The sequence below is a fragment of the Acanthisitta chloris genome, unplaced genomic scaffold (assembly GCF_000695815.1).
Source record: "Acanthisitta chloris isolate BGI_N310 unplaced genomic scaffold, ASM69581v1 scaffold15185, whole genome shotgun sequence".
Classification (NCBI taxonomy): domain Eukaryota; kingdom Metazoa; phylum Chordata; class Aves; order Passeriformes; family Acanthisittidae; genus Acanthisitta; species Acanthisitta chloris.
Window position 1 is genome coordinate 25,531 of NW_008673279.1, and position 25,056 is coordinate 50,586.

The 25,056-nt window shown below is 40.4% G+C and overlaps 1 protein-coding gene across 1 annotated transcript in view; it reads left to right on the forward strand.

Annotated features, from left to right (window-relative positions):
• LOC103802422 (vascular endothelial growth factor receptor 1-like) overlaps nucleotides 1–25,056 on the forward strand; it is a gene marked incomplete at its 3' end in the record, with an annotated part of 70,812 nt that overhangs the window by 11,082 nt on the left and 34,674 nt on the right. Inside the window, exons 4-9 of the mRNA XM_009074892.1 lie at nucleotides 4,640–4,802; nucleotides 4,890–5,026; nucleotides 6,554–6,725; nucleotides 8,675–8,792; nucleotides 10,795–10,964; nucleotides 11,468–11,627. Coding sequence (XP_009073140.1) covers nucleotides 4,640–4,802; nucleotides 4,890–5,026; nucleotides 6,554–6,725; nucleotides 8,675–8,792; nucleotides 10,795–10,964; nucleotides 11,468–11,627 — 920 coding nt within the window. The remainder of the gene's footprint in view (nucleotides 1–4,639; nucleotides 4,803–4,889; nucleotides 5,027–6,553; nucleotides 6,726–8,674; nucleotides 8,793–10,794; nucleotides 10,965–11,467; nucleotides 11,628–25,056) is intronic.

Consider the following 25,056-nt stretch of genomic DNA (forward strand, 5'->3'; position numbering starts at 1 on the left):
TAGAGTTTTACACCAGCCACATATTTGATTCTGTTTTTTGTCTTGACCTGGAGGTTTACAAATTCTATCCAGTGCTGCTTTGTTAATATAGGTACTGATTTTGCTGCTTTGTTAAATGTTAAATCCCAGGAAAGAAAGTAAAATGTGAAGAAAGTGATCTGACCCAGGATGTTATCCTACGTGTGTATGTATACACACGTACACATGGTTCTCCCTCAAGAAGATGCATAAGATTCTGTGGCTATAGAATCAAAAGTAAATGAGACTTGGCTTTCCATGGTGGGGATGTCATAAAGTGGGAACATCTTTGGTCACTGTAGTGTTGCATCTGAAATCTCAGCATATTCCATTTCTAAGAAAATTCCTGTCAGATTCCTCTCTTATTAAACAATATAAACAATATTTTTCCTTATTTAGAGAAGATGGAGACATAGCTACTCTCTTTTTTTCATATTGACTTGCCTTTGGCTTGGGGTAGTGGTGTAAGGCACAGCTCTACACCATCAAAACCACATGTAATACTCTGGGAAGGAGAAAGCGGAGGTGGAGCCAAGTCTTGAAAGAAAGGATTGGTTGCTTACATGTTTTGCATTCCAGGAAAAATAAATGTGTTCCTTAATTAATCCCAGAATTTCCTGAAGCATGTAAGCTACAATGCATTACATCATACCTTACTTTATTTATCATCTGTGACACCCTTATATGAAGATTCCAGCAAGGTTTTGCTCACATAGCAATTAAGAGATGTTTTAAATGCATTTCACAGCTGCAGGCATACTACTGCTGGAGAAATGGAAAGAGTTATTTTGTGTTTTCCATCAGTGACAGAGGAAGAAATAGGTGTATCCATAATGCAGTCCTCTGGAGCTGGAAAGCTTTTGCAGTCTATATTGCCAGGAAGTAAAAATATGGGGGTTTTGTTGTTGTTGTTGTTGTTACCTCTCTCTTGTGGAAGGACTCACTGCAGTTGCATGAGTACTGCCTCCAGCATTTTGTTTCTGTGCAGTGCTTGCAGTTAGCTGTAGTAGACCTATGTGGGAAATGTTTATTATCCGTTTTCAACACTACAAATTAGTTTTTTACTCAAACCGCATCTTTACCTTAGTCAACCCTTTTGAGATATTGTATTGTTGTCACTTCCAGGCTGAACATCTGTACAAACTGTATTTTCTAGCATGACTATCACATGCAACATAAAAGGGGCATCTTTAAAAATCAAGAGGTTAATAAAACAGGGATTAGGAAATGGGAATGGAACTTTTAATTCCTATTTCAAATTCAGCCTTCAGGTCCTGTTATAACCTTGTCTGTAACAACTGGTAGCCATTTCTCTTCCTCATCATATGAAGAACTGTGAAATCAATTGATAGTTGTGATCTAATGCTTAACAGTTAGACATATCCAGAGGCTCTGAAACCATCATTCCTATCAATGTGATTCTGGCAGTCTCATTCAAGATCTCTAAAATAAGATAAACCTTATTGCAAGTAAGGTGTGCACTTCTCTTACCTTTTCATTTGTTCTCATCTTGCTAAATGGAGGAAGTATCACTTTTTGGTACAATGTTTTAGTCCCACTGTTTACTCTCCTTTTGGATTCTCTGTTGTAAAGTCAACAATGACATTTATGGGAATAGAAGTAAATAAGCTTCAGCATAAGAAATATAAAGAGGAAAAGAACCCATTGCGAGTCATACATCTGGACAGCCTGAATTCTTAATAATTCCACCTTATCCTTCTCAAATTGCTGGAAGGAGAAGCATGAAAGAAAAGACAAGCATTCCAAACTTTAATATACATTTTTACTATACTTTCAGCTGGCACTTTGCAATACAATCTGCCTTTGGAGGTGTGGAGAACCAGAGCTTGACTATATACTCCTGATATATAGTCCGGATACATACTCAAAGTCTTGTGGTAGTACTGTGTTAATGCCATCTGGTAACAAAATGGTTCAGGGGTTGGTGCTGAGCAAAGGAGGAGGCACAGCCCGTACCAAAAGAAACTGAAATTTAGTTTGAAACCAAGTACAAAGAAGGTAAAAGGCCAAGGCTACACTGGGAGCCACAGTGATGTGGTTTATGCAGATAAATTTGTAGACAATAAATTCCATGTTTATTACAGCCATCGCAACAAATTGGTTCTTTGAATGCCTCTGACTTGCGGCTGGTATCCATCTGTAAGCTATTTTTGTAGCTGAATTTATCTTTTGCTGTTTCAGTGGAAATCTCACTGTTCAAGCACTGCGTTTCTTCATAGGTTTTCTACTTCTCTCTGTGATGACCAAATGACCAAGTTTTTTGACAAAGCCTTGAACTACACTGGCCCTGTTCTGCACAGGGGTGAGACCAGATGACCCCTTCCAACCTAAATTATTGTGTGATTCTGGGATCTTTTGTCCTGTATCATCCATGCAGTGATCAGCGTGGTGATGATGCCATGTCTCTAGTTTGGGGCCTAGAACCTGGGTTACGGCAGAGCAAAGCACCTGTGGTTCTCTGGGAGTGGGAAACAGGTCATCTGAACCAGTGGGGTTGGCAGCGGAGAACAGCATGGAGGAGAGCTGGGTGAGAAACTGAAGCAAGTAAGGAGAGAGGGCAGAGCTGTGAAGGGCTGTGTGTGGGAGCACCTAGCCACCACAGAGTCCTGGTATTTCCACCCTCTGAGTGGGACTTGTTGTAGTGTCTTGGTTTTTCCACATCAAGACTTAGTCAAAGACCAGCTATGTCACAGTGATATTTTGCTAGTCATAGATTTCAGTTTTCTAAAGTTTTCCTTACAATAATTTAGCAGTGTCATGTTATACTTTAATGGATGACTGCATGTAACTTCTTAGTCTCAAAGCTGCAAAAAATCATACAAAAGGATGTAGCTCTAGCTGGTTTTGAGGGGTATCACGTGAGTAAACTGTACAGGCAATGATTTGCCTCCGGGGCAGTTAAGCCTGTTGGATATTCAGACAAGTCACAAAGTTAAGTGTGGCAAAACAGGACAATTCTGAATATTTTGGTTTCTCTTCTGTTCCTGGACTAAGACTAACACAAATTCAGTAATCAATCAATTAACTAATTAATGTGCAGTGAATGCATTCCCTGGGATATATCAGTCTAGGGAGGCTCTGACCCCCTGACTTGACTCTTTCTTCAAGCTATACATAGAAACTTATAGAGCAATATGCTCAGAAACAGTTAGGTTTCCATCAAAGAAGCAAGAGAATAAATCCAGTTGAAGCCCTTGAAAACATACCTATGAACTAGTTAAACTGAAGCTTGAATATTTGTTTTATTCAGAACAGAAATGGCAACAGAGCTCTTACAGGCCAAGGTATTGTTGAATGGTAGTCAGCAGGCTGTAATGTAATGGGCTTTACTTGTGTGTGTGTGTTTGTAACATGCACTTCCCCCATGATTTGCATGCTTATTATAGTATCTTATCAGCTGTTGTGAAGATAAGGAATTCTACCATGGCATTTTGTGCTCTGTGTTTATTGTTCGTTTGATTCATCATGTATTTATTTCTTTTGGATGAAATGGCATGAAATGAGTGGATGTAATCACAAGGGCAGAATTCTGCATAGGCTGAGCCTGCAGCACTGAGGGTGCTGTGTTTTGGAGAGAAGCTGTACCAGGCAGAAAGGAGCCAGACAGCCATGCTTCTGACAGCCACCCATGCTGGCATTGGCTGTAGGAAGGAGGGGGCTGACCAGCGCAAAAGTCCTCTTCTCAAATAAAGGGGAAGAAAGAGATGAAGAGTCATAGTGAGACTGGTGTGCTGTGAGAAGTGATGAGCTGCAAGCTGCTTAATTGATCCAGGGATCTTTGCTTAGGGTCCTAGTTAAATTAAACTCTGCTCTGTGCCATCTTTAAAAGTATCTTTTTTTATACCATAAAAGCAGGTATTATGAAAGTAGTCACACCCAGGCTTTGCACTCATGGCTGATGTCTGTGTTATCCAAATGGATGGAGGTCTTATTTGAGCTTCAGTGCCTATGTCCTGCTTTGCCTTTTCAGTGTTTTCTTGATACCTTATTAACATGGGGCTTAAAGCTTAAAGGACCCTAATGTAAAATATAACTTGTACTGCTGACGAAGTGAACACTTGATCTCATGTGGCAATATTTCAGCTTTTATTTTGTAAGCCTTTTAGACCACATAAATGTGAGATGCATCAGATTGAATCCTGGTAGGAGTTTGGAAAAGCCATGAAGTGGTAGCAAATGAAGTTCATTTGTCACCTCCTTTGAAAAATATGTATTTGTGTCTCTGTGGTGAAACCAGAATACTTAATTGCAAAGGTTCACAGAGAAGAGCACTTTAGCTGCCAACTGGGAGCCAACAGAATAGCGGCCCAAGTGCTGCAGCTAATGATAGTGTCAATCTCTTGTGTCACAAATTACATCCTGTTATAAATAATGAAATCTCAGAAACAAATAAACCATTCACATTCTTCACCCAGATTTTCCCTCTATTTTGTGATGAAAATGTGGCTTGAAAAAATCTGCATAATAAAATGTCATCCTTTCTACTTTGACTGGCATTTTTTAGGATGCTTTTTTCCCTATTCCTTTTTTATTAGGCTACTCTGATTAGAGTGTCGCATGAGGATGAGTTTTTTTTATGATGTGTGTTTGACACTTCCAGATTCCAGGAGAAACCCTAATTCCTGATGGCAAAACAATAATCTGGGACAGCATGACAGGTTTCAGAATACCTAAGGCAACCTACAAATTCATCGGGCTCCTGAGCTGTGAGACAACTGTCGGTGGACACACATATAGCACAAAGTACCTAACGCACCGAGCAAGTATGTAGCATTCTCCACTCCCCGTCTTTCAGAAAGCACTCTGCCCTGCTGACAGTACTAATTTTTCTCTCTCTTTGTCACATGCAGCCAACACAATTTTTGATGTTCAGTTAAGCACCCCACGTCTCGTCAAGCTACTGAAGGGAGACAGCCTAGCAATTAACTGCACCGTCACCGCAGCCTGGAACACCAGAGTGCAGATGACATGGACTTATCCTGGAGAGGTGAGTGTTGTGATTGAAATGAAGAAAACAGAGGTTTCCCACAGATCATGCTGCATCTAGCATCCCAGGAGGAATTCTGCCCTGGAATGCTTGCCATGGTTCACATTCCATCGTTTTGACCCTTGCTGACATGTCTCTTAAGGTTTCTTTTTTTTCTTTCGGGTGCTTAATTGAGTAAGTAAACATGTTTACACAATGTACTCTGGTTATATTGCATAATCACAAGTGAACACTAGAATTGTTTCTTCTCTGGGAGCTTTGTTTCAACCTGGTGAAATGATAGAAATTTATCCCCCAGTCCCAGGCAGGGGCTCTCTCTTGTGACAAAAAAGTTTTCAGTGAGACTGTCTTTCTCAACACACTCATTTTGAAGACTGGCAGACAGTCAGGCACCCAGCTCAAGCATGTTTAGAAAAGATATTTTGATTTAGCTAGCCAAAATCTCATTTGTTAAGTGTCACATGAACAATCCTCTTGTTTTGATGACTACAGGAATGATCTTGAATGTGCTTCTCCACCCCCTACATTGGGACCATCCTCATAAATATTTGTCACTTACAGAATAACTGCCAGGGAGGCCATGTAAAGCTGATAAGAAATTTGACATTAGATTAAGGTTTACAACTCCCATTCCTTTCATGTCAGTTTGATTTATGCTGGCGATTCAAGTCAGGATCATTTATTATGTCACTTATTGTCTCTAATAACAAGCTGAAATTATGATTACATTATATAGGGAAGATTAATGCAGTTTTTTATTGCATACTCTAGCCATTTTCTCTGGCATTTTTTTCTCTTCAGAAATAAACAACTTAGCAATAAGAAATGCTCCAAATGTATAATACTGCTCATTGCTGCCTTATCAAGCCCTAGCTGGGTACCACACTTGTGAAATTCTGCTTTGTTTTTATTTGGATGGTAACCTAAGGGTGCTCAGTGTTTATAGGACACCAACAATGTCCTGGGTTAAATAAACTTCGAGGCCAAAGGCTGAGGGGGAGTTGCAGGAAATAACTCCTCAGACTCGCATTATCTACGGTTCCACCCTGCTATTCCCTTGCCAAATCTAGTCCCTTTTCCGTCTGTAGTGTTTCCAGAGTTCTCCCCTTCTTGTGTTAACGTCCTCTTCTTCCATGTGTCTGCTGCCTGTGGCAGTGACTCCAGGCACCAAACTATGTGCTGCTCTTCATATCATGTCTTTAGGAATTTTTTGGAGTGATGCTGGACAGTACCATGGGGAGCTGGGCATGTAGGTATGGCAGGCTGTACAGAAGGGATGATCTTCCTCTGGAAAGTACTAGTTTGCATGCTGTTGTAACTTTGGTGAAGGCAGGGATGAATTGCCATATAATGTTAATTAGATTTTTTATTGTCGATCCTCTGGAAATGTTAAGCATTGTTTGTGTGCCTGTGCTGTACAGAGGCTTTTTTTTAAAATTAAGGTATTCTGGCAGTACAGTAAAATAAAAATCTTAATAATCATGAAAATTGGTTTGATTAAGCTCGTGTTAATTTTTGCTTTTATAGACAAGGAGAAGGGGTTCTGTAATGCAGCGTATTGACAAGAATGCAGAAGCCAATGTTTTTTACAGCATCCTCATTGTTGACAAAGTGCGTGATATTGATAAAGGCCAGTATACCTGCCATGTGAAGAGTGGGCCATCGATCAAAGCTGTTAACACAACAGTCATTGTTTACGGTAAGACGTGTTGCAGATTTGTAGAATACTGAATGCCCATGTACCAAGGTCAGTCATACAATAGCTTTACATCTTGACACAAGGTGGAAGTGAATTTATAGCACATTCATTGTGGGCAGAAAAAGGGAAACGAGGCAGGGAGGGAGGGAGGGTCTCCAGGAGGGAGACCATGTGCCATTTCTTCTGTGATTGTTGTGTATTGTTGTCAGTAGACATGTTAATGTTCAATTTGATCACTTTTGTCTGCTAAATACTGTGATGACATTGTCTTCAGTCAGTTCTAGCAAATGCAATCACAGAAACTATAGTTTTGGGGAAAATGAAAGAGTACAAGCTTAATTTAAATAAAAGAATCCCACTTCCTCTTCTGTGGTAGTTATGCATTGCTTTCTCTGAAAAATGAAGAAGAAACAGATACCCTAGCTCTGCCTGGAGCAGGTAGCTGGTAGACCATTCAAAAAAGGAAACAAGCACTAAAGACTGCAAATCATTAATACAGTTTTACAGTGGGAGCCTTAAACAGGTTCCCTATGGTCTCCCAGGGCCTTCTGTGAAGTCTGGAAATTTCATGATGTTATTTCAAATGTATGTGAATTACAACTTGTGTGCCTTGGGACTCTATGAGAAGTTACCTTCTTTGTGGCATCCTGTTAAAATTAGGATTGTCCAGTGTCTTTGGAGCACTGTTGGTATGAAAGACCAGTGGCTAGTGAGTGTCCTCTACAATAGATGACTCATGATCAGAATATTGATTTGTTGTATGTTTTCAGTGGTCTATCTTTTCTTTCTCATCTGGAAGTGGACTAAGCACCCTGTGTTGATATTCTTAGAGAGTATTTCAGTCCATTTCCTCTATTTAAGCTTTGGACTAAGCCACTGGGAGCATAAGATGAATCATGATACACACTTACTATATTAAACTGAAGCTGCCAGAAACTGAGTTTTAGATTAAAGTCAGAGAAGCTGGTATTGTTAAAGTCAGCCTGTAAACTCTTACTCACATAAGCAGCCCCATCTATGGGATGCCCATATTGGAAAGAGCCTGTGTGAATAAGGGTTTGCAGTCAGGGCTGTATCTTTATAACTTGACTTGTGTAATTAAACCGTCTCTTTGTCTTGTGCATGTTATTTTCAATGTACGTGGCAAGTGTGATTAAATACTGCTCTTGTTTGTAGATATCCACCATCCTTACGCAGTCCATAATGTGTGTCAATATTGCACTGTTGGTGCTATCAAAAGGATACACAAACAATTTTTCCTGTTTTGAATGTTATGTTTTGAATAAGTTGGCAGGGGGGAGGAGAGGGGAAGAGATATTTTCCAATGTATTGCATGAATATTGTGTTTTATTGCCTCTGGTAAAAGTCAGCAACTTGCCAGAGAATTGGAGATATGGGCAAGAACAACTGGAAAAGAACAAATTCCAGCAGGTTGAGATTGTTCCAGTGAAGTGACAGAGATTTGTTTGTTTGATGAAACAGCTGTTTACCAATGATACAGAAAGTTTCTGCCTTTTCCTTTGCTATTTCTCTGAAGGTCCCTTAAATCTTCTCTGGCAGAATATTTTCTTTTGAAACATTCATTGATTCTTGGCCTGTGGGAGTGGAAAGGTCATCTGATCATCTAGTTCAGCCTCCCACATACCACGAACCACTTCATCTCTTGTGCCTTTTTTTCTGGCTGGACCACGACGTGAATTTAGCTAGAGTGTATCTTCTCCAAGCAGATTCATGGCCTGGGAACGATATATCAGTTTCTTGTATATTTGTGGTATTCTTCTGTGTTTTATAGATCTCTAGCAGGTTAGGCTCTATTCTTGCTCTTGCGATTTGGGAACATCGAAGTCATTAAAGATAATTCTTGTTTGGATTCCTCTTCTCTTTAGTAGAGCTATTCTTTTTGCAGGATGTAAATCAGTAATACAGTGCACTTTTTTATTTTGTTTAAGATAAAATGTTCATTAATCTGAAGCGTCGAAGAAAAACTACCCTGGAGGCTGTAGCTGGAAGAAAATCCTATCGTTTGTCAATGAAAGTGAAGGCATTTCCCTCTCCAGAGGTTATATGGTAGGACAACAGTTACTTCCACATACCTATTCTGGACCTCTTTTTAGATGAATAAGACCCCTTGAGATTGAAACAAACTGGAGATAATACAGTTGGGGAGTTTTATTGTAAGTTTCAGAGTTGTCCAGAGAACTGGATTAATGTTGAGAACATTTATCATATTCTCAATTTATGAGAACATTATCTCCATTTTGCAAGTGCAAAAAAGGAGATCTGGAAAGTTTAAAGCTGAGATCATCAAATATGCTGGATATTCCTCTTCTTGAAATTAATGGATACTCTACAGCTAAATATGTCTACCAGCCTGGTCTGAACTGTTGGCTCTAGTTTCACTCAGATCTAGATATAAGACATGAACTTTCTTTGTGGACAGTAAGAGAAAGAAAAGAAGGTTTTCATTAAAATGACTGATTGATTTGAGTCATACAGACATGCACTATTAAAAAAAAAAGTAAAAGGAAGTTGGTATTGTTATGCAGTGATCTGCAGGTTGTAGATCTACTTTAGTGACTGGAGCATTCACTTTGTCTCACATATACTGTGCTTAGAAATCTTTTGAACAGTTTTTTGTATTAATCCAAACCACTTTTATATAAAACAATGTTATCTATTGATGATCTCAAGGAATTTTTTTTGTTTAAATAAATTTAAACACCAGTAGCTCTGGCTCAATTCATTGCCCTTTAACAAAGGGTCTGTGACAAGACTGATTAAGAAAACAAACCATACATACATGAACAGTGAGAGTTCATGTTACTCATAGCCAGGAATTACTTTTGCTCCAAACGTGTTGTTTTGTTTTACAAAACACCTACATTTATGGCTCCACATGGAAAATTAAGAGGCAAATATGGCACTGATGCTACTCATTTATATGACATTTTCTATTTCTCTAGTGGTTGGGCTTATTGACTACATGTATGGATCCAAAACTTCTGAAGTAAATAAATTTCCAAACATTTAAATAAGAATTTATTTTTTTATTATTTATTTATCACTGTGAGGTTGATCAAACATTGGAACAAGTAGTACAGAGTAGCTATGGAGTCTTCATCCTTGGAAATACTCAAAATTAAACTGAAAATGGTCTTGGGCAATCTTCTGACCTTGCTTTGTACACAGGGTTAGACTAGATGGTCTCCAAAGGCTCTTTCAGCTGCAACTATTCTGTGGTTCTATGAAAAAAAAAAAGATACAGCGCAATGCCTAAATCCATTGCCCTTAGACCAAATTTTTAGTTCTCCTCTAATAATAGTAAGAGTTTTCTGTAAATGCTTACTAAAACCTGTGAATGATTTTGATCAAGTCCACTATCATAGTGAATCTCTGTTGCACTCATCTACTAACATCATGTTAACCTTCTTGCAACCAATTAAAGTGTGCTTTATGCTGTATTTTAGACTTTGAAGAAAAATGTTGTGCTTTAGGAATCTGTGTGTGACCAACAGTTAATGCTTTCTATGTTGATTTTCTGTTATCTGTAAAAACATTCACTTGATAGCAGGATATCTGATTCTTAAGTGCTTATCTAATCTACTTATTCTTCCTCTTCCTAAAATCACAGCTGTGCTTAGGCTACTGTAATACTTTGTCCCAGGATGTATTCTGAGGTCATAGAGAAATGGCCAGTGCAGGATGATGCAACCTTTATTTCTGTGACCAACTCTTAGCCAAAATGGTTGTCTTCTAGACTAAATGGCGGCACAAGCATGTACAACTGGGGTTTTCAGAGACAGAGTTGCAATTTTCAGCAGCTCTTGAATACTGTAGTGGCTTATCAGATCCTTATCAATTTTAATATATAGAATAGTATTCTCTAAAGTGCTTTACAAGTATCAACAATGTTATTTGAAAAGGAAGGACAAGATTCTGGTAAGGAGAATCTCAGACTGTAAATTCAATCCTTTCCCAATGATAGAGAAATGTTGTGAAATGAAGTAATGCAGGTGGTTGAAGCAAAAATAGTTTTCAAAATTTTGATTTCTGGAATCCTTTTAAACAGGTTAAAAGATGGGCTACCTGCTGCTGAAAAATGTGCCCGGTACATAATTAAAGATTATTCATTAATCATCAAGGATGTTGCTGAGGAAGATGCTGGAAACTACACTATAATATTGAGCATACGACAGTGGAACTTGTCAAAGAATCTTACAGCCACTCTTAGGGTAAATGGTAAGTGTGCAACATGGTCTGATTCTTTGGGCTGTCCTGTGTAGGGCCAAGAATTGGACTTCATGACCCCTGTTGGTCCCTTCCAGCTCCGAATATTCTGTGATGCTGTGTTCCCATGCTTCCCCTGAACATAGAAATGCCAAATTTGCATTGAGATAGATTGTCATTGATCTTGCATACTCAGCTCATTGTGAGTTTTCTTCCCGACTTTCATGCACCCAAGTCCAAGTCTCAGATGCAGGGTGACAGACCCATATTTGAATCAGGAGATGAGCGCTGGTTTTCATTAGAAGGGTGTCTGTTCCACAGTCACATGCTTGTTTCCGATGACTTAAATGTGTTAACCAGCCACTCATCTGACTTGACTTAAGGCTGCTGTTTTCCTTTGTTCTCCTAAGGAGTTTTCTTGTTACTCACACTGCAGGAATGTAGTGGTTTTATGATCATGCAAGACATTGGAAATGTGTTGGTTTTAATTGCTCTCTAATTTTTACCCTTTGCAGTGAAACCCCAGATATATGAAAATGCCGTGTCATCATTCCCTGATCCCAATCTGTACTTACTGAGCAGCAAACAAGTGCTGACATGCACTGTGTATGGTATTCCTCAGCCTAAAATTACATGGATATGGTATCCCTGTAGACAAAACCATTCTAAAACAAGGTAGGACAGCTTCTTTACTTTTGTTTAGCATGTATTCCCTTTCTATTGCATGTAAATATTTACCTTTTTCTACAAGGATAAAGCTTGCTGTAAACATTGCCTAGTTAGTAAAGTTTGTATACTTTTAGTTAATGTATTTTTTAGTAAACATGTATGCCCAATGCAATTTTTTTCTCCATCATTATTTGAAAATGAAGGGCAGAGTTGTTATTTTGTATTGCTACTTGGGTTTATTTACAGTTTGCTACTATTCATGCATGCAGTATTGGTCCAGAGGTGATAATTGCTTTTCCATTTTCATGAGGGAAGCCTTGCAGACAATGACTTGCAAAGTTCACACACTTTCACATGGAGGAGTTTTCCTCCAGGCTTTCCTCCATGCACAGTGATTCCCATGTGTGACTTCTGAAATTCAGCAGAAATCATCTTAAAGACTTTTTCCATCATGATACGTTGAGTCATAGATTCAATTCAGCAAACTAAATGAGCCCAGCATTCTCCAGATGACATTTAAACAGGGTAAAATATAAATGGCACCATACAAGCTTACTTGACACTCAAGTGGTGCTTAACTAATCCTCTTTCATTTTTAAGCTTTCTTCTGGACTCTCTTTCTTACTATTATGAGCTCATGTGTTGACTCATTTATCCAAAGCTCTTCCCACATTGTGAAATCTGACGTGAACTTAATAATTAACACTCAACCTCCACAGTGACATTAGCATTAAGCTACTGTTGGAGGGTTGGAAGGTGTTTGGATCACTGCACAATGAATATCTTTAAAAACCTAACGAAAGTCTAAGAGCCAACATTTCTCAATTTCAATTGAAGAATAACCACTTTTCATAGGATTTCGCTTCTTTTATGCTTCCACAGAATTGGGATTTGGTGCCAATCCAGCCAGATGTTTAAGCACATACTTAACTGCAGACGTCATTCAGTTAAATAGGGCAAACATCTAAGGGTTTGAAAACTAAGATTTGAGGTCAGTGAGAGAGTGGTCAGCACTTCCTAGAAGCACACACTGTTTTTCCCACTATGTCTTGCTTTGGAATTATGCTAATGGACGTCTCTCTGTGCCCTTCTCACCAAGAGGTGGCACTAGCAATCTCTCCTTTTGCTGGAATAGGTATTACCTGAAATTCTCCATTTGGAGGACAGGTGAGGGCTGTATTTCCTCTATCTGGCATGTTACCTTTGAAGGACAAGATGCAAAATTCTGACTATTGATTTATTTTTGCTAGTAGGTGTAAGAAGAGAAATTGCATCATCTTTTAACTAAAGAAACCTGGTGAAAGTTGTATGTGAAAATTTTCAATCTTTTAGTTTCTTTGAAGAGTTTATACAACTGTGCATACACCAGATTGAAATCCCAGTGCAGCACTGCCAAAACAATTGGTTCTTCTTTGGGAGTTGTTGGGGTGGTGCTCATCCATTGTCAGGTATTTCCTTTTGTTAACAAACACAGGTCTGCACTACAGCACAGGAGAGTGTGTCCTCAGAAAGCGAAATTAATATCCACAAACAGGTGTTCAATAATGTGCTAAACTGTAGACTCCATTAAATGCTAATAGGAGTGTGTTTGAGCAGGTGACCAAAGGAGAAATGTAACAGTTTGAATCAGCTATTGGCTCTGTTACAAGGTTGTTTCCAGACTTGCTTCCAAATTGCCTTCATAATTGTTCTGTGACGATTCACTTTAACCTGCTCCCCCTCCTTCTTCTTTAAGTGCTCATTGAAGAAGTAGTCTGGAGAACACCATTTTTAATGCTTTGCCTGAAAGGAGTGGAATGACTCCCTCCGAGTAATATGGTGATGACTAACTATTCCAAAAGGCAGAAATACCCGAGTAATTACATTTTGTCACTTGCTCCAGGAAGGGAGCAGAGCAGAGTTCTTCAGCAGCTGGGACACCTTGCTCAGGCTGATGTCTCTGCCAGTTCAGGTGTTCTCTGTGAAGAACTGGAAATCCCTTTAATCTCACCTATTTCACTGTACTTTCCACTTTGTGTGAGGGGAGCTTTGCCTAAACAACAGGTTTAAGGTGCGTGTACCTTGTGCAGAGGATAAAAACCATCTTGTTCTGCCATTGCAGCATTTCTTTGTATTTACCTGCCCAATACTAAAATGTTGCTTTATTTGTGCTTAAGTAGTGCCTATTTCCATGCACAAATATACCTTAAGTCAATAAGCCCACACAGGTTACCTTTATTCATTGCATGGCAGTAGGGATTCTCAGCAAATTTCTGAGTCCCATGTCACAGTACAGAGTGTGCACTCTGTGTAAAAATATATTGTCGCTGTAAAGACCTTGCAGTGCACAGATCTGTTTGCTCCATGATTTATATATGTGATTAACATCAGTTGAGTACAGTCACTGCAAGCTGGGGAACGATGCACAGTGCATAAATTAAATGCTTTTATTTTTTAAGAACTGTTGCCTATGGCCTCCTTAATAACAACCATTAGGTTATATGTCTGCTTCTTTTGGTTTATTTTCCAGACAGTTTTGCTGTTTCAAAAACCTAAAAATACCTCAATGAATTCCATTGCTTTTAAATGCAGATATAGTTTTAATACTTTGTGATTGATGCAATCAATTTGCATAACTCTTCCCTCCACTTCACCCAAGCCAGTAACAGGAGACTGGCCAAATTAAATAGTTTCCGTAGTTTCCTCATAGCAAATTTTTTCTTAAAAAAAGGTTGTAAAATTGCTCAACAAATGTGAATTTTTGAAATGTGGAAAGATCAACATCATTAAAATTCCCTGTTCTTTATTTGCTGTTAAAATTACTTTGCTTAAACCACCTCTATTGTCATTAAACCACCTTTTGTTAGCTAGCTAGCTGACTGGATTGATAGGTGGAAAGATTCTCTTCTGATATTCACCCCAGCAAGGAAACACAGGAATCACAAAAAACTAACTGGGACAAAAAATGTTGTTCTGAGGATTTTAAAGCTTATGCAGAGTTGTTAAATTTAGTGATGACAGGCAAAAGACAGTAGAAGATGCCATAACAATTCAAATAAAAAGCAATTAGGAAAAAAATTAGTTTTCTTAAATTACTGAGAGACTTCTTTTCCAGGGCTATCTTACTGCAACTTACTCTGCTGCTCTGTAGAAGGCACATACATTCCCAGGCTGGGCAGCCCCCAGCTGTCTGGTGGATATTGCAGAGGACAGCTGGTGGGACACTTGTGCTGCAGTGTCCACCAGCCTCCTTGGGCTCTTCTGTACCACTCTGGAGCTGCTCTTTCTGGCCTGGTTTTGGTTCAGGTTGGGTTGTCAGCAGAGGTGTGTGGCAGCAGCCAGCAGCAGGGCTTGCCAAGGATCTCCAGAGCCAGGCAGGCTGGGATCCACCAAAAATGATCAGCTCTGGGGGTGCAGAACAAACATCTGCATGCCAGGAACATGCCTGATGTTAATAGTTCTTGACCTGAATCTCTTCAGCAGACTTGTGTTTATCTTAAACTGGTCTGGCAGAGATTGCCAAGAAAGGCATATGGGATACTGCTATTGCTCCCTGGAAGCACTGGTTTGCTCAGCAGTTGTGCAGTGTCATTTAGGGCCAGTTTCTTTCTCTGGACATTTCTATGTGGGCAGTTCAAGAGAAATCTTTGAGCTCTGCCCAAGGTTTGACCAATAGGCCCTTCAGAAACTGCAAACAGATGCGACGCTGAAATTTTACCGTGGGTGTTCCAAATCTGCCGTCACCTTGCTGCCTCCCTCTCTCCTTGAGCTATCAGTTTTGTTTAGCCTCAAACTGAATGTCAGATTATTATTTTACAACCCTGACATCGCATCAGTTTGTGGCTTTCTGGCTTTTGTTTTTTTTCCTCTTTGTGTGTGTGTTTGTGGGAAAGAGAAACATAATAGTATTGTGGAGTTGTCTACACAAACATCAGTGGAAAAACTGGTACGTGATTCTCTGCCCCCCCTGACTAAAGTGTCAGGCTATGAACTTTTCTTGGTGGTAAAACCACCTCATGGTGAGATTGGACCTGAAGGTCTGAATAAAACAAGCTGAGGACAGAAGCAGACAACAGGGACTAGCGCTGTGCAGCAGTGCCTGAGCAGGTACTGCTGCCAGAGCTAATCTCAGGAATCCACAATATTTGTAGCACTCTGATGTGTGGGGGTCCTCACTTAAATCACTACTGATTTAACACAGAATGATAAGAAGGGAATATCACCTCCCCTGGAGACTTGTCTGCCTTGTAAAGGCAGAGTCACATCAATTATTTTCTGTAGAAACAGTTCTCCAGCACCACAGAGGAGCACGTGGATCTCTGGGAGGAAAAAACGAGAGGTTTTCCTTGAAACTTCTGCAGAGGTACGGAAGGACTGAAACTACCATTATGACAGTGCACAGCCAGACTCCACCAGCTTCAGTGAAAGAGGAGGCAGGCCATGTGTGCATAGCAGTCTAATTGCATTTCTGCATTGTTTATGTCAGTGTGTTAATAAGGAATTGAAAGGCAGAATCATTAGGACGTGCTTGGATAGATGATCAGGGGAAACCAGATTTGGAACATCAGTGAGGTATGTAAAATGAACAAGTAAAGAACAAATGTTAATTGTACTTAATTAGAAATGTACTGAACCACCCAAATTTAATTGTTGGATGTCTGCAAACATTGATGCCCATTAGTTTGTCCACAGCGACTGGTTTTGTTCCCCGTGCCACCTTTTATTTTCAGGAAGGGAAAATCTGTGTCCTTAGAGCTGGTAAAAGTAGGTCAGATGCCATTAATAAACAGGTAGTTCAAAAATGCCTTTGTTTAATTTGACATGTGGCTAGGTTCTCAGCTCTAAATTCACATTAGCTAAGGATCTGGCTGGTGACCTTCATGTCTTCCACCATGTACTACAGGAAAATCTTCTTACAGCAGTGCAGTAATATAAAGGTACTTAGGGTTACACCAAAAAATTCTAGCTATTCCCTTATTTTGCTACGGTTGTGGAAATAGAGTAGTGTAAATGAAAGTGAAACCTTGTGGGTTTTCACCTGTCTTTCAAAAAATTCAGAGGAACGGTCATGAGTGTACATTGCAGCAGTGTGGACTTGCAGAGAATTTGAAGTCCAAAGAAAGAGAGGAGTCAAAGAGCATCTGATCTGCTTCAGTCTGAACAAGCAATGTGCTGCAGCTTGTTACTCTGCACTTCCACTGGGAGCCAAAAGTCAGCACTTGCTTGTGAACACATTCTTTCCTCTTAAAAGAGCTAGTAGTGCTGTATCCTTGTCTTCAGTCAGTATCTTGGAATTTTTGATATTTTATAATATTTTACTTACAAAATGCCATGTGAATCAGACCTGGCATGTACATATGGTTAAATAAACTTGACAAATACATGCTGTACACTGAGTACGGTTTGCCCCAGTCTGTACTCAGGGTAACACACTGTTGAATTTATTTTGCAAGCTATAAATTACTTCATTATGGGTCTTAGTTGAACCAGAACATTAAACTTACAAATTTTCAAATCACTTCAAATACATTTTTTTCAAGTTTAATAGGAAAAACTTAAAACAAAAAGCATTATATTTTTTACATTTGCATTGATCAAACCTAAAACATAAGGACTACAGCAAGATCCAGATGGTTAGGGGTGCTTTTCTTAGTATCACACTTTTATTCTTGCTTACCTATGGGGTTTTTTTCCCTTGCTGTCCCTTTTTTTCCCCCCAGTTTCTTTTTTTTCTCTTGTTACCCTCCCAGGGCGGCCTCTTGGCTTTACTATGTGCAGTCTGATGCCCAGTCTTAAGGAAGAACACATAAGGGTCATGCAGATGGTGGGATGTTACTGCTTGATCTTCTATTCACTGTGGCCCAGCCCATAGAAAATAAAGGCTGCACATGGGGACTGCACGACGTGAGTGAGGCCCTGCACGCTGACAGTGTCCAAACCAGTGGGGTGTCCCAGCCCATAGCCAGAAACCTGCTTCTGCACTAGCAGGGGCTCCTGGCCAAAGGAAGGCACCAGGTCAAACTCTGTGTGTGCTTAGGAGTGATTATGAATGGAGTACTATTACTGGATCAAGTACACCTTTTACAAAAATATACAAACTTTAGTTAGCATCCTTTTTCCTTTTATGTGTATGCCTTTCAAAAAGCCTTTGCAGAAGGCTTTGAACAGACAAGGCGTATGAGGTAAGATCATGGTCAGAAAAAAGTATTCAGTTAAAAAATAGAAAACAGAGGTTAAGAGGGAACAACCAGTTCTTGCAGCGTAGGGAGGCAACCAGTGAAGGTTTTCAGGAGCTGGTGCTGGGATCTGTACTTGTCAACATGTTCAGAAATAACCTGGAAAAGGTGGTAAGGAGGTGACAGAGTTTGCTGATGATACCGAGTCATTCAGATTTGTAAGGATGAAGGGCTGATTGCGAAGAAATGCAGAACCGTGTGAATCTGGGTATCTGAGTGATAAAGTGGCAGGTGAAATTCACTGAAGATAAATGTGCATGATACATATAGGAAGAAAAATAAATATTTCTTTCATATGTAAAATGTGCATGTGAAAAAGCTGTTGGCTGATCATTACTACAACAAGGAGGGATCTGAGTGTTGTGATAGATACGTTTGTGAATGTGATCACCATCATGAGCAGCTCAAAAAGCAAATCAAGTGTTAGGAATTACCATAGAATTACCAGGAAAGAAATAAAGATCCAAACAGAGAACACCATGCTAGCTCCATAAATCCATAATTTACCAACATCTTTTATACTGTGAGTATTTCTGATCCTTTCATTTCAAAGGATGCAGCCAATCTGGGATGCACACCAGGAGGGGCATCTAAAAGGATCAAAGGAATTTCAGGGAATGAGAGGAATGTGTGAGGGATGAGTGAGGAGGGAGGTCAAGACTCTGCAGACCAAAAAGGAGGTGACTCAGGGGCTACATGATAGAGATCTACAGACTCGTGAAGGACACACTTCTGAGGGTCAGTTGTGCATGCCTTTTCCAGTTCAAGAAGTAGTGGCCATTAAATGGAGAGAGGAGGAGCACAATTTGGAACAGAAAAAGGAGATAGCTCTTCATGCAGTGAATAGCAGATCTGTGACACTCCTTACCAGAGGATTTTGGGGATTTGAAAAGTTTGCACAAAGTCTTGGAAAAGAAATCCATTGATGTGTAGAAACAGTCTTCGTTGTGGGAAATTGCTCAGCTGATGGTAATTGGTGACTGGGGGAGTATTTAGGAGGAAGCATCTGAAGTTAGTCCTGCTCATACTCATCCTCAACCATCTGCATATGGTCATTGTTGGGACAGGATATGGGGTAGATGGATCCATGGTCTTACATCCATGTCTGTCAATATTTTCTCTTCCTGTTTTCCCTCTAATCAACTCCTCTCTCTCCTTAAAAATGTTTCCCTCCATTCTTTCTCATTCCTTCCTTGTTTTCTGCCTGCACTTCCAGTCCCTCACACCAGTCAGCCCAGAGTTGCTCTCAGACCCCTACTTGCAGTGAAGTTGAAAGCAAATAATATTTATAAACACAACCTCAGTGCAGCAATAGCTCCTCTGTCTCCCTCGCTAATCACTGGAAAATGGGAAAGGTGTTAGTTGTGCTTCCAGCACAAGTGGACATTGTATGGAGGGATTTCATGGACTTTGTTTTTAGGATTCTGACTAATCCTCAGCCAAATCACAAGACCCTCTTCCTTTCAATACTACAGACTGTTAAAATCATATGCTCTTTTCCCCTGAGAGAAATTCTAGGTGCTTGTGGAAATCTCATGCTTTGAGCGATAATTTGTATGTCCAGCCAACATCCAACTGTGTAGATTTGGCTGAAGTATTATGGTATTCAGTATCTATGAAGAATGCTAAGCAGTGTGAAGCAGGAAATTCAGGATCAAGAAGCAACATAAAATTATCTGATAAGACAAAATGAGAAAATTTCAGGTAACTTCAGGATGTACAGATACCTGGAAAATTACTTGCAAATGCTGTTGTGTTCCCTAATGGCCAAGGATCTCAAGTGCTGGCAAAGAATTTGGAAGCAAAATGGGTTTTTTTGGTGACCTTCAGCCTCAGTCATTTGCATTTTTTTTTGGGAGTAGCTGGTGTTGCAGGGTGCTCAGGTGTGCAGATACAGAAATAATTTTTTCCTGTGGAAATGTGAGCATGAAGTGTTGAATGTTGGGATAGATAAACACTGCTGCTGATCTTCTTGCTTATTTTGAGATAGTTCAGATCAATTGGCTTTCCACAGTCACATACTGGAATAGTTCAGGGCAAGCCAAAACGTTTAGGAGGGATGAGTGTGAAAAGGAAACACTATCCAATTATCTGGTTGCATATAGATAATAGCAAGAAAGACAGTGTGCAGCTATCAAACACTTTTTTATTCAAGAGTCATGGCAATATGCACCAAAGCCATGAAAGCCATATACCCTACTGTTTTCAAAGATGCTTACCAGGAGGATGAGGTGTTTGGGACACCAGGGATCTCCCCTAGAAAATGTACTTTCTCTCCAAATATCCCCCCTCAATGGGGACTCAGATCATCCTACAAACCAGAAAACAACTCAGTCCTCATTCTGGTAACTGAGCAGTGCACCAGGGCCCCATCCCAGGCTAATGGAAGCAAGTTAGAAATCCTCCAGCCAGCCCACAGCTTGTCAGTGAATAATTTCTCAACATGATGACCTTGGTCACAAGTTGTATCTGCTCTGGAGGCAGAGGTTGAGGAGTGGGAATGGGAGAGTTACTGCACTCTGAGTCATGAGTGTGTCTGAGGTGAGATAGGCTGGTGATGTCCCATCTGCTCTTGGTGGGCAGGTGTTATCACTGTGATGGGAAGCAATAGAGACTGGGGATAGTGGGAGCAGAGAGGAGAAGGAGACATTCCTCCTGTCCTCCAGGGAGGAACCTGCACCAGTTTCACTAGTATTTTTTATTCAACATTCCTTGCTAAGCTCCTAAATAAATATAAATAAACAAATAAATGATATACGATGTGAAATATGTACAGCTCCTACCATTTGTAGATTTCCTCCTAGCCCCACTAATCCGCATATTGGGGAAGGTACTTGAGATGAGCTCCCAGCTGCAGCTTTGCCACCAAATGCAATGGGACCAGTAGTTCAAACTCTTAACATTGGTTTTGACCCAAAGCAGGAACACTGGGGCCGTAACTTCTTAGAATCATAGAATCACATGCACAGCCAAAGCTGGCAGGAGGCCAGCACATGTTCTCCCCCTCCACCTCCATAGAGCACGTTTCACAAACTGTACATGCTCCCTGCTACTATTTTTCCTCTCTGTTTCCTGCTTCAAATTGACTCAGTATTCCCCAGGACACGTGGCTACACCAGCCCTGTGCTACCAATTGCACAGCGCTGGATACCGAGGCGCAGAGCAGGCAAGGCCTATGTCATTCCGAATTTTTTGACAGCTTCCAGATGAAAAACATTTCCTATGTATTCTTTGAAATTCCAGGAATTTCCAGAGTTCCTGTCTTAATGTTAGTGTTGTCGCCATTGCCTCTTGAAAGATGTGAGTCAGCCCAACTTGAATGTGTGTAATATTGCCCTAATGACGCTAGGAATTGATCGCTGCCCTAAAAAAAGGATAGATGCTGAGAAAAGTATTGTTGCTGCCATTAATCACTCCAAAAAATGGGCACCATTAGTGACTGGATGGCTTCCTCTTGCTTCTAGTATTGGTGCAATTGCCAACGACTACCTCAGTGAATGAGAGTGTGATTGAGGCTGCCAATGGCTTTGCCAAGAGGAATGCTTAGAGAATTGAATGGGATGTTACATGAGGTAATGATTGCAATGGCCTCTGGCATCACATGGGAGGGTTTGGGAGGGAGGAGCTGGGAAGACAGGAGGTAGAAGATGAGTGTTTTTCCAACTGATGCAGGAGTTGAGGCTTTTCTGCTGGTATTTGTCACTGTACTGCTTGAACTGCAAACTGCAGTGGTATCTTTGGGATGGGGAAGATGTGTCTGGACAGGCTGAGTTTGATGCTTTCATGTAGAACTAACTGTCATATTGAGGGTCAAACCAGTCCTGTGAATAATCAGATGAATTACTTACCTCAGCTCCTGTACTCTGCTATAAATCACTGTGGTGACCACAGAACAGCTTTTCTTCTGAGACTAGTAGTTTCATCGGCAGGACTTCAGCTTGGAGCTGGTTTGTAGTTTGATTTCAGTGAAATACATCAGGATGACATGAAGTACACTCTTACCCTGGAAACATCCCTGTTGATAGTTATAAATACACCGCACTATTGTGCTTGGCATGCTGTATGCTAATAGAGGCAAGGGCTCTGAAACTCATTAGGAAAGGGAGCGGGCCACAGAGCAGAGCGAGGACAGTGTGAAGCGAAGGTTGATAACCACAGCCTTGTCCAGAATAGGCCATGGGAGTTTTCTTATCTCGCTTTGGCAGGAGGTGCTGCTAGCTTCCTGTGCGAAATCAGGAGCATATGCTGCTTTCCTCTTGTTGTTTGGCTTCCTCCCCTACACAAGACGGTTCCCAGCACTGTGATTATCTTTGCATCTTCAAACATGGCACACTCTGCTTCCTCAAGGGCTTGATGTATTCCTGAGAAGCAGGCTGGCTCCCCTCCCCCAGGCCACTTCTCCAGGGCCCCTGCCAGTGCCAGCTCCACACATCGCAAATCTTTTATAAAGCTGGACTTACTTCTGGTTGCATAAACCACCCCCAGCATTTCCAAAGTCATGTAAATTCTTGAAACTCCAGGCAGCAAGCAGATCTGCCGACAGAACTCATCCTGCACCACAGGCAGAACTGCTCTCACCTTTCTTTCCTCCTGTGCTGGGCTTCGCTTAAAACCCATTGGAAAAATAGTGGCTTCTGTTTTCACTAAGGAATAGCCTATTTCTCAGGCTCTCAACAGAAAGGCTGAAGTGTGCCTGTGCAGGTGGGGATGTGTGCAGGAGCACACTGGCAAATGTGCATGCCAGCATGCATGCAGGCACATGGGTAAAACTACTTCAGGTGTAAAAAACCTGATTGCTCTGCCTCTACCAGTGCTTTACTAAGACAGCAGTCTGATTATCTTGCTCTGAGGTTGCATAATATTGCTAAACATAAGTTTGTACACACCCCCATTAGCATTTGTTGTATGGGATCTCTACATGTGCAGAGTCTCACCCAGAAAGTAGGAACATGAAAGGGTCTGCAGGGAAACAGGTGAAAGAAATGCTTAGAAATGTGCTGGTGGATATCAACTTGTTTATCAATCTCTGCACACACTATGTGCTTGTTCATTAACCTGGATGTAACCCTGCTGTAAGATTTCCTGAAGATGCAAAGCACTGAGGCTCATCCCCACAACAAAACAGTTCACGACTTCATGTGCTCTGGAGATACCTGGAGTAAGATTCAAATATCTAAAATTCAGTGGTATTTCCTTGCAAACACAGGCAGTTCTTGCTAAAAATGGGATACCTTTGCTATTTTACTGAGTGGGTAGTTGGAAGCAATTTGTAATTTCTTTAAAAAGCAGGAAAATATGTAGCTGATGTTATCCGAGGATACATGCAATGGAACATCAATTAAGGGGAAGATGATCATGTATTTTGATTCCAGCCAGCATAGATTTTTGTGTTTTCATTTTTCTCCCTTTCTCTCCAAGCATCTGTATTTAGCACAAACATTTGATTCGATGACTACATCCAAGTCCAGTAGGGCCTTTTCTCTTTCTGTTACAGAATGTCCATCATTAGAAGCTGAGATCAGGTTAAGAGCCAGGACTCTTAATTACTCCCATTTGTCCCTTCCCCATCTCTAGCTGATGCTACTGGCTTAAGCACTTTCATATGGCACCCCTGGCAGCAGCAAGAGGCAAGATGACTCTGAGTACTAACCTGAGTAGCCAGCTCAGAAGAGTGGACATAGCTTGTGTGCTGCCCCTACACTGTGCTAGTGTATTTGAGGTTAAAGTGAAGGCATTTGGCAGCTGATGAGAGAAAGCATCTGGTTCTGCATCCAAAGGGATGAATCTGAGTCTTGTGCTAGACTTTGCCTGGCAGCTGTGCTGCAACTGATGTGTAAATGTTTGCTGATCCAGCAGTGTGGAGCCAAAGTGGCACGTAAAACAGTATTCACATCTCCAGCTGTGTACCAGGGGCTGCCAGATAAAGTGTTCTCTGCTTGATTGTGACTCCTTTTTTATTAAAACCACAGACAACAGCTATGAAGTGTATTTGATTTTCTACTACAATTGCATTAATATTGTAGTCAGCAGTTTGGATATAGAATGGTATGTTAAGTCAGTAGAGTTCACGTATGTGCCTCCAGGGACGATATTTTACATGTGTTTTTCCTTGTTATTATGATGTAATTGTAATTTTGATGGTGGTTTGTATATGGTATTAATGAGTAATCAGCACCTCATTGTGCTAAGCATCAACAAAGTCATAACACTGTCTTCATCCCTAAAACATTGCAACCTAAATATATACAGTCTTTTTAAGGAATTACGAGGAAAGGTATAATAATAAAAACCATGTCTGGAGGCTCCAGACCTGCAAGAAAGGAGATTGGAGATGCTTTTCAGAGATGCACAAGCAGCTTCTGAATATGCATTATACCTTCTTTCTGCCCTTTACCAAAATATGTGTCTCTGTAGTAAAGAGTACAAAATTTCAGCATTGTAACAAAGAAACATAAATTCATTCTGTGGGGAAAGGAAAAAAAATTAAGAGGTGCTTTTTAGTACAGGTGAAGTGAGATTTTGGTAGCTCTGTTCTCCTGTAGAGATTGCATCCAGTTACAGGGATGTGCTTTTAATATTACCTGTTTGTGTGCCTGTAGTACAGGCATCATTAAATGAGTTCTGATACCTGCTATGGCATGGAAATGTTACTGGCTGTCTGAAATTATCATGTCTTCTGTGTTTTAGTCTTGTTCCAGAACCAGACTTCTTAAAGCATTAAGTGTGCACAGTAAATGACATATACCTTTCTGAATAATTTTTAACCATTTCTTTCCCATCTGAATGCATCAAGTGCCTCAATTAGTGCAGCTGTCTTTTATCCACCCTGTCCTCAACAATCTTGTCTTAGAAACTGACTTTTAAGCTAAGAGTCTGAAAGAAAATGGTTGTGTAGATAGGGCTTTCCTGCCATTCTATTGCTCCCTGACCTCTCTCCATGCATGAATGACCATGGCCTTCTCCTGTTTAGTTTTTTTGGTTTTTTTGTTTTTTTTTCAGTGCACTGATCCTACTCATTGCGCATTGTGAAATTTGGGCAGACAATCATATATTACAGCCCAAGTTAGTTTCCATGTCAGCATTTCTTTAAGCTCTAATATCTGCTAATACACTGGGCAGTTTGACACAAAGCTGCCCAGTTAAAAAACAAACATGTAAAGTAGTGTGCCATTGATATTATAAACAATACAAAGTTTAAGCAAACTGCACACTTGGCTGTA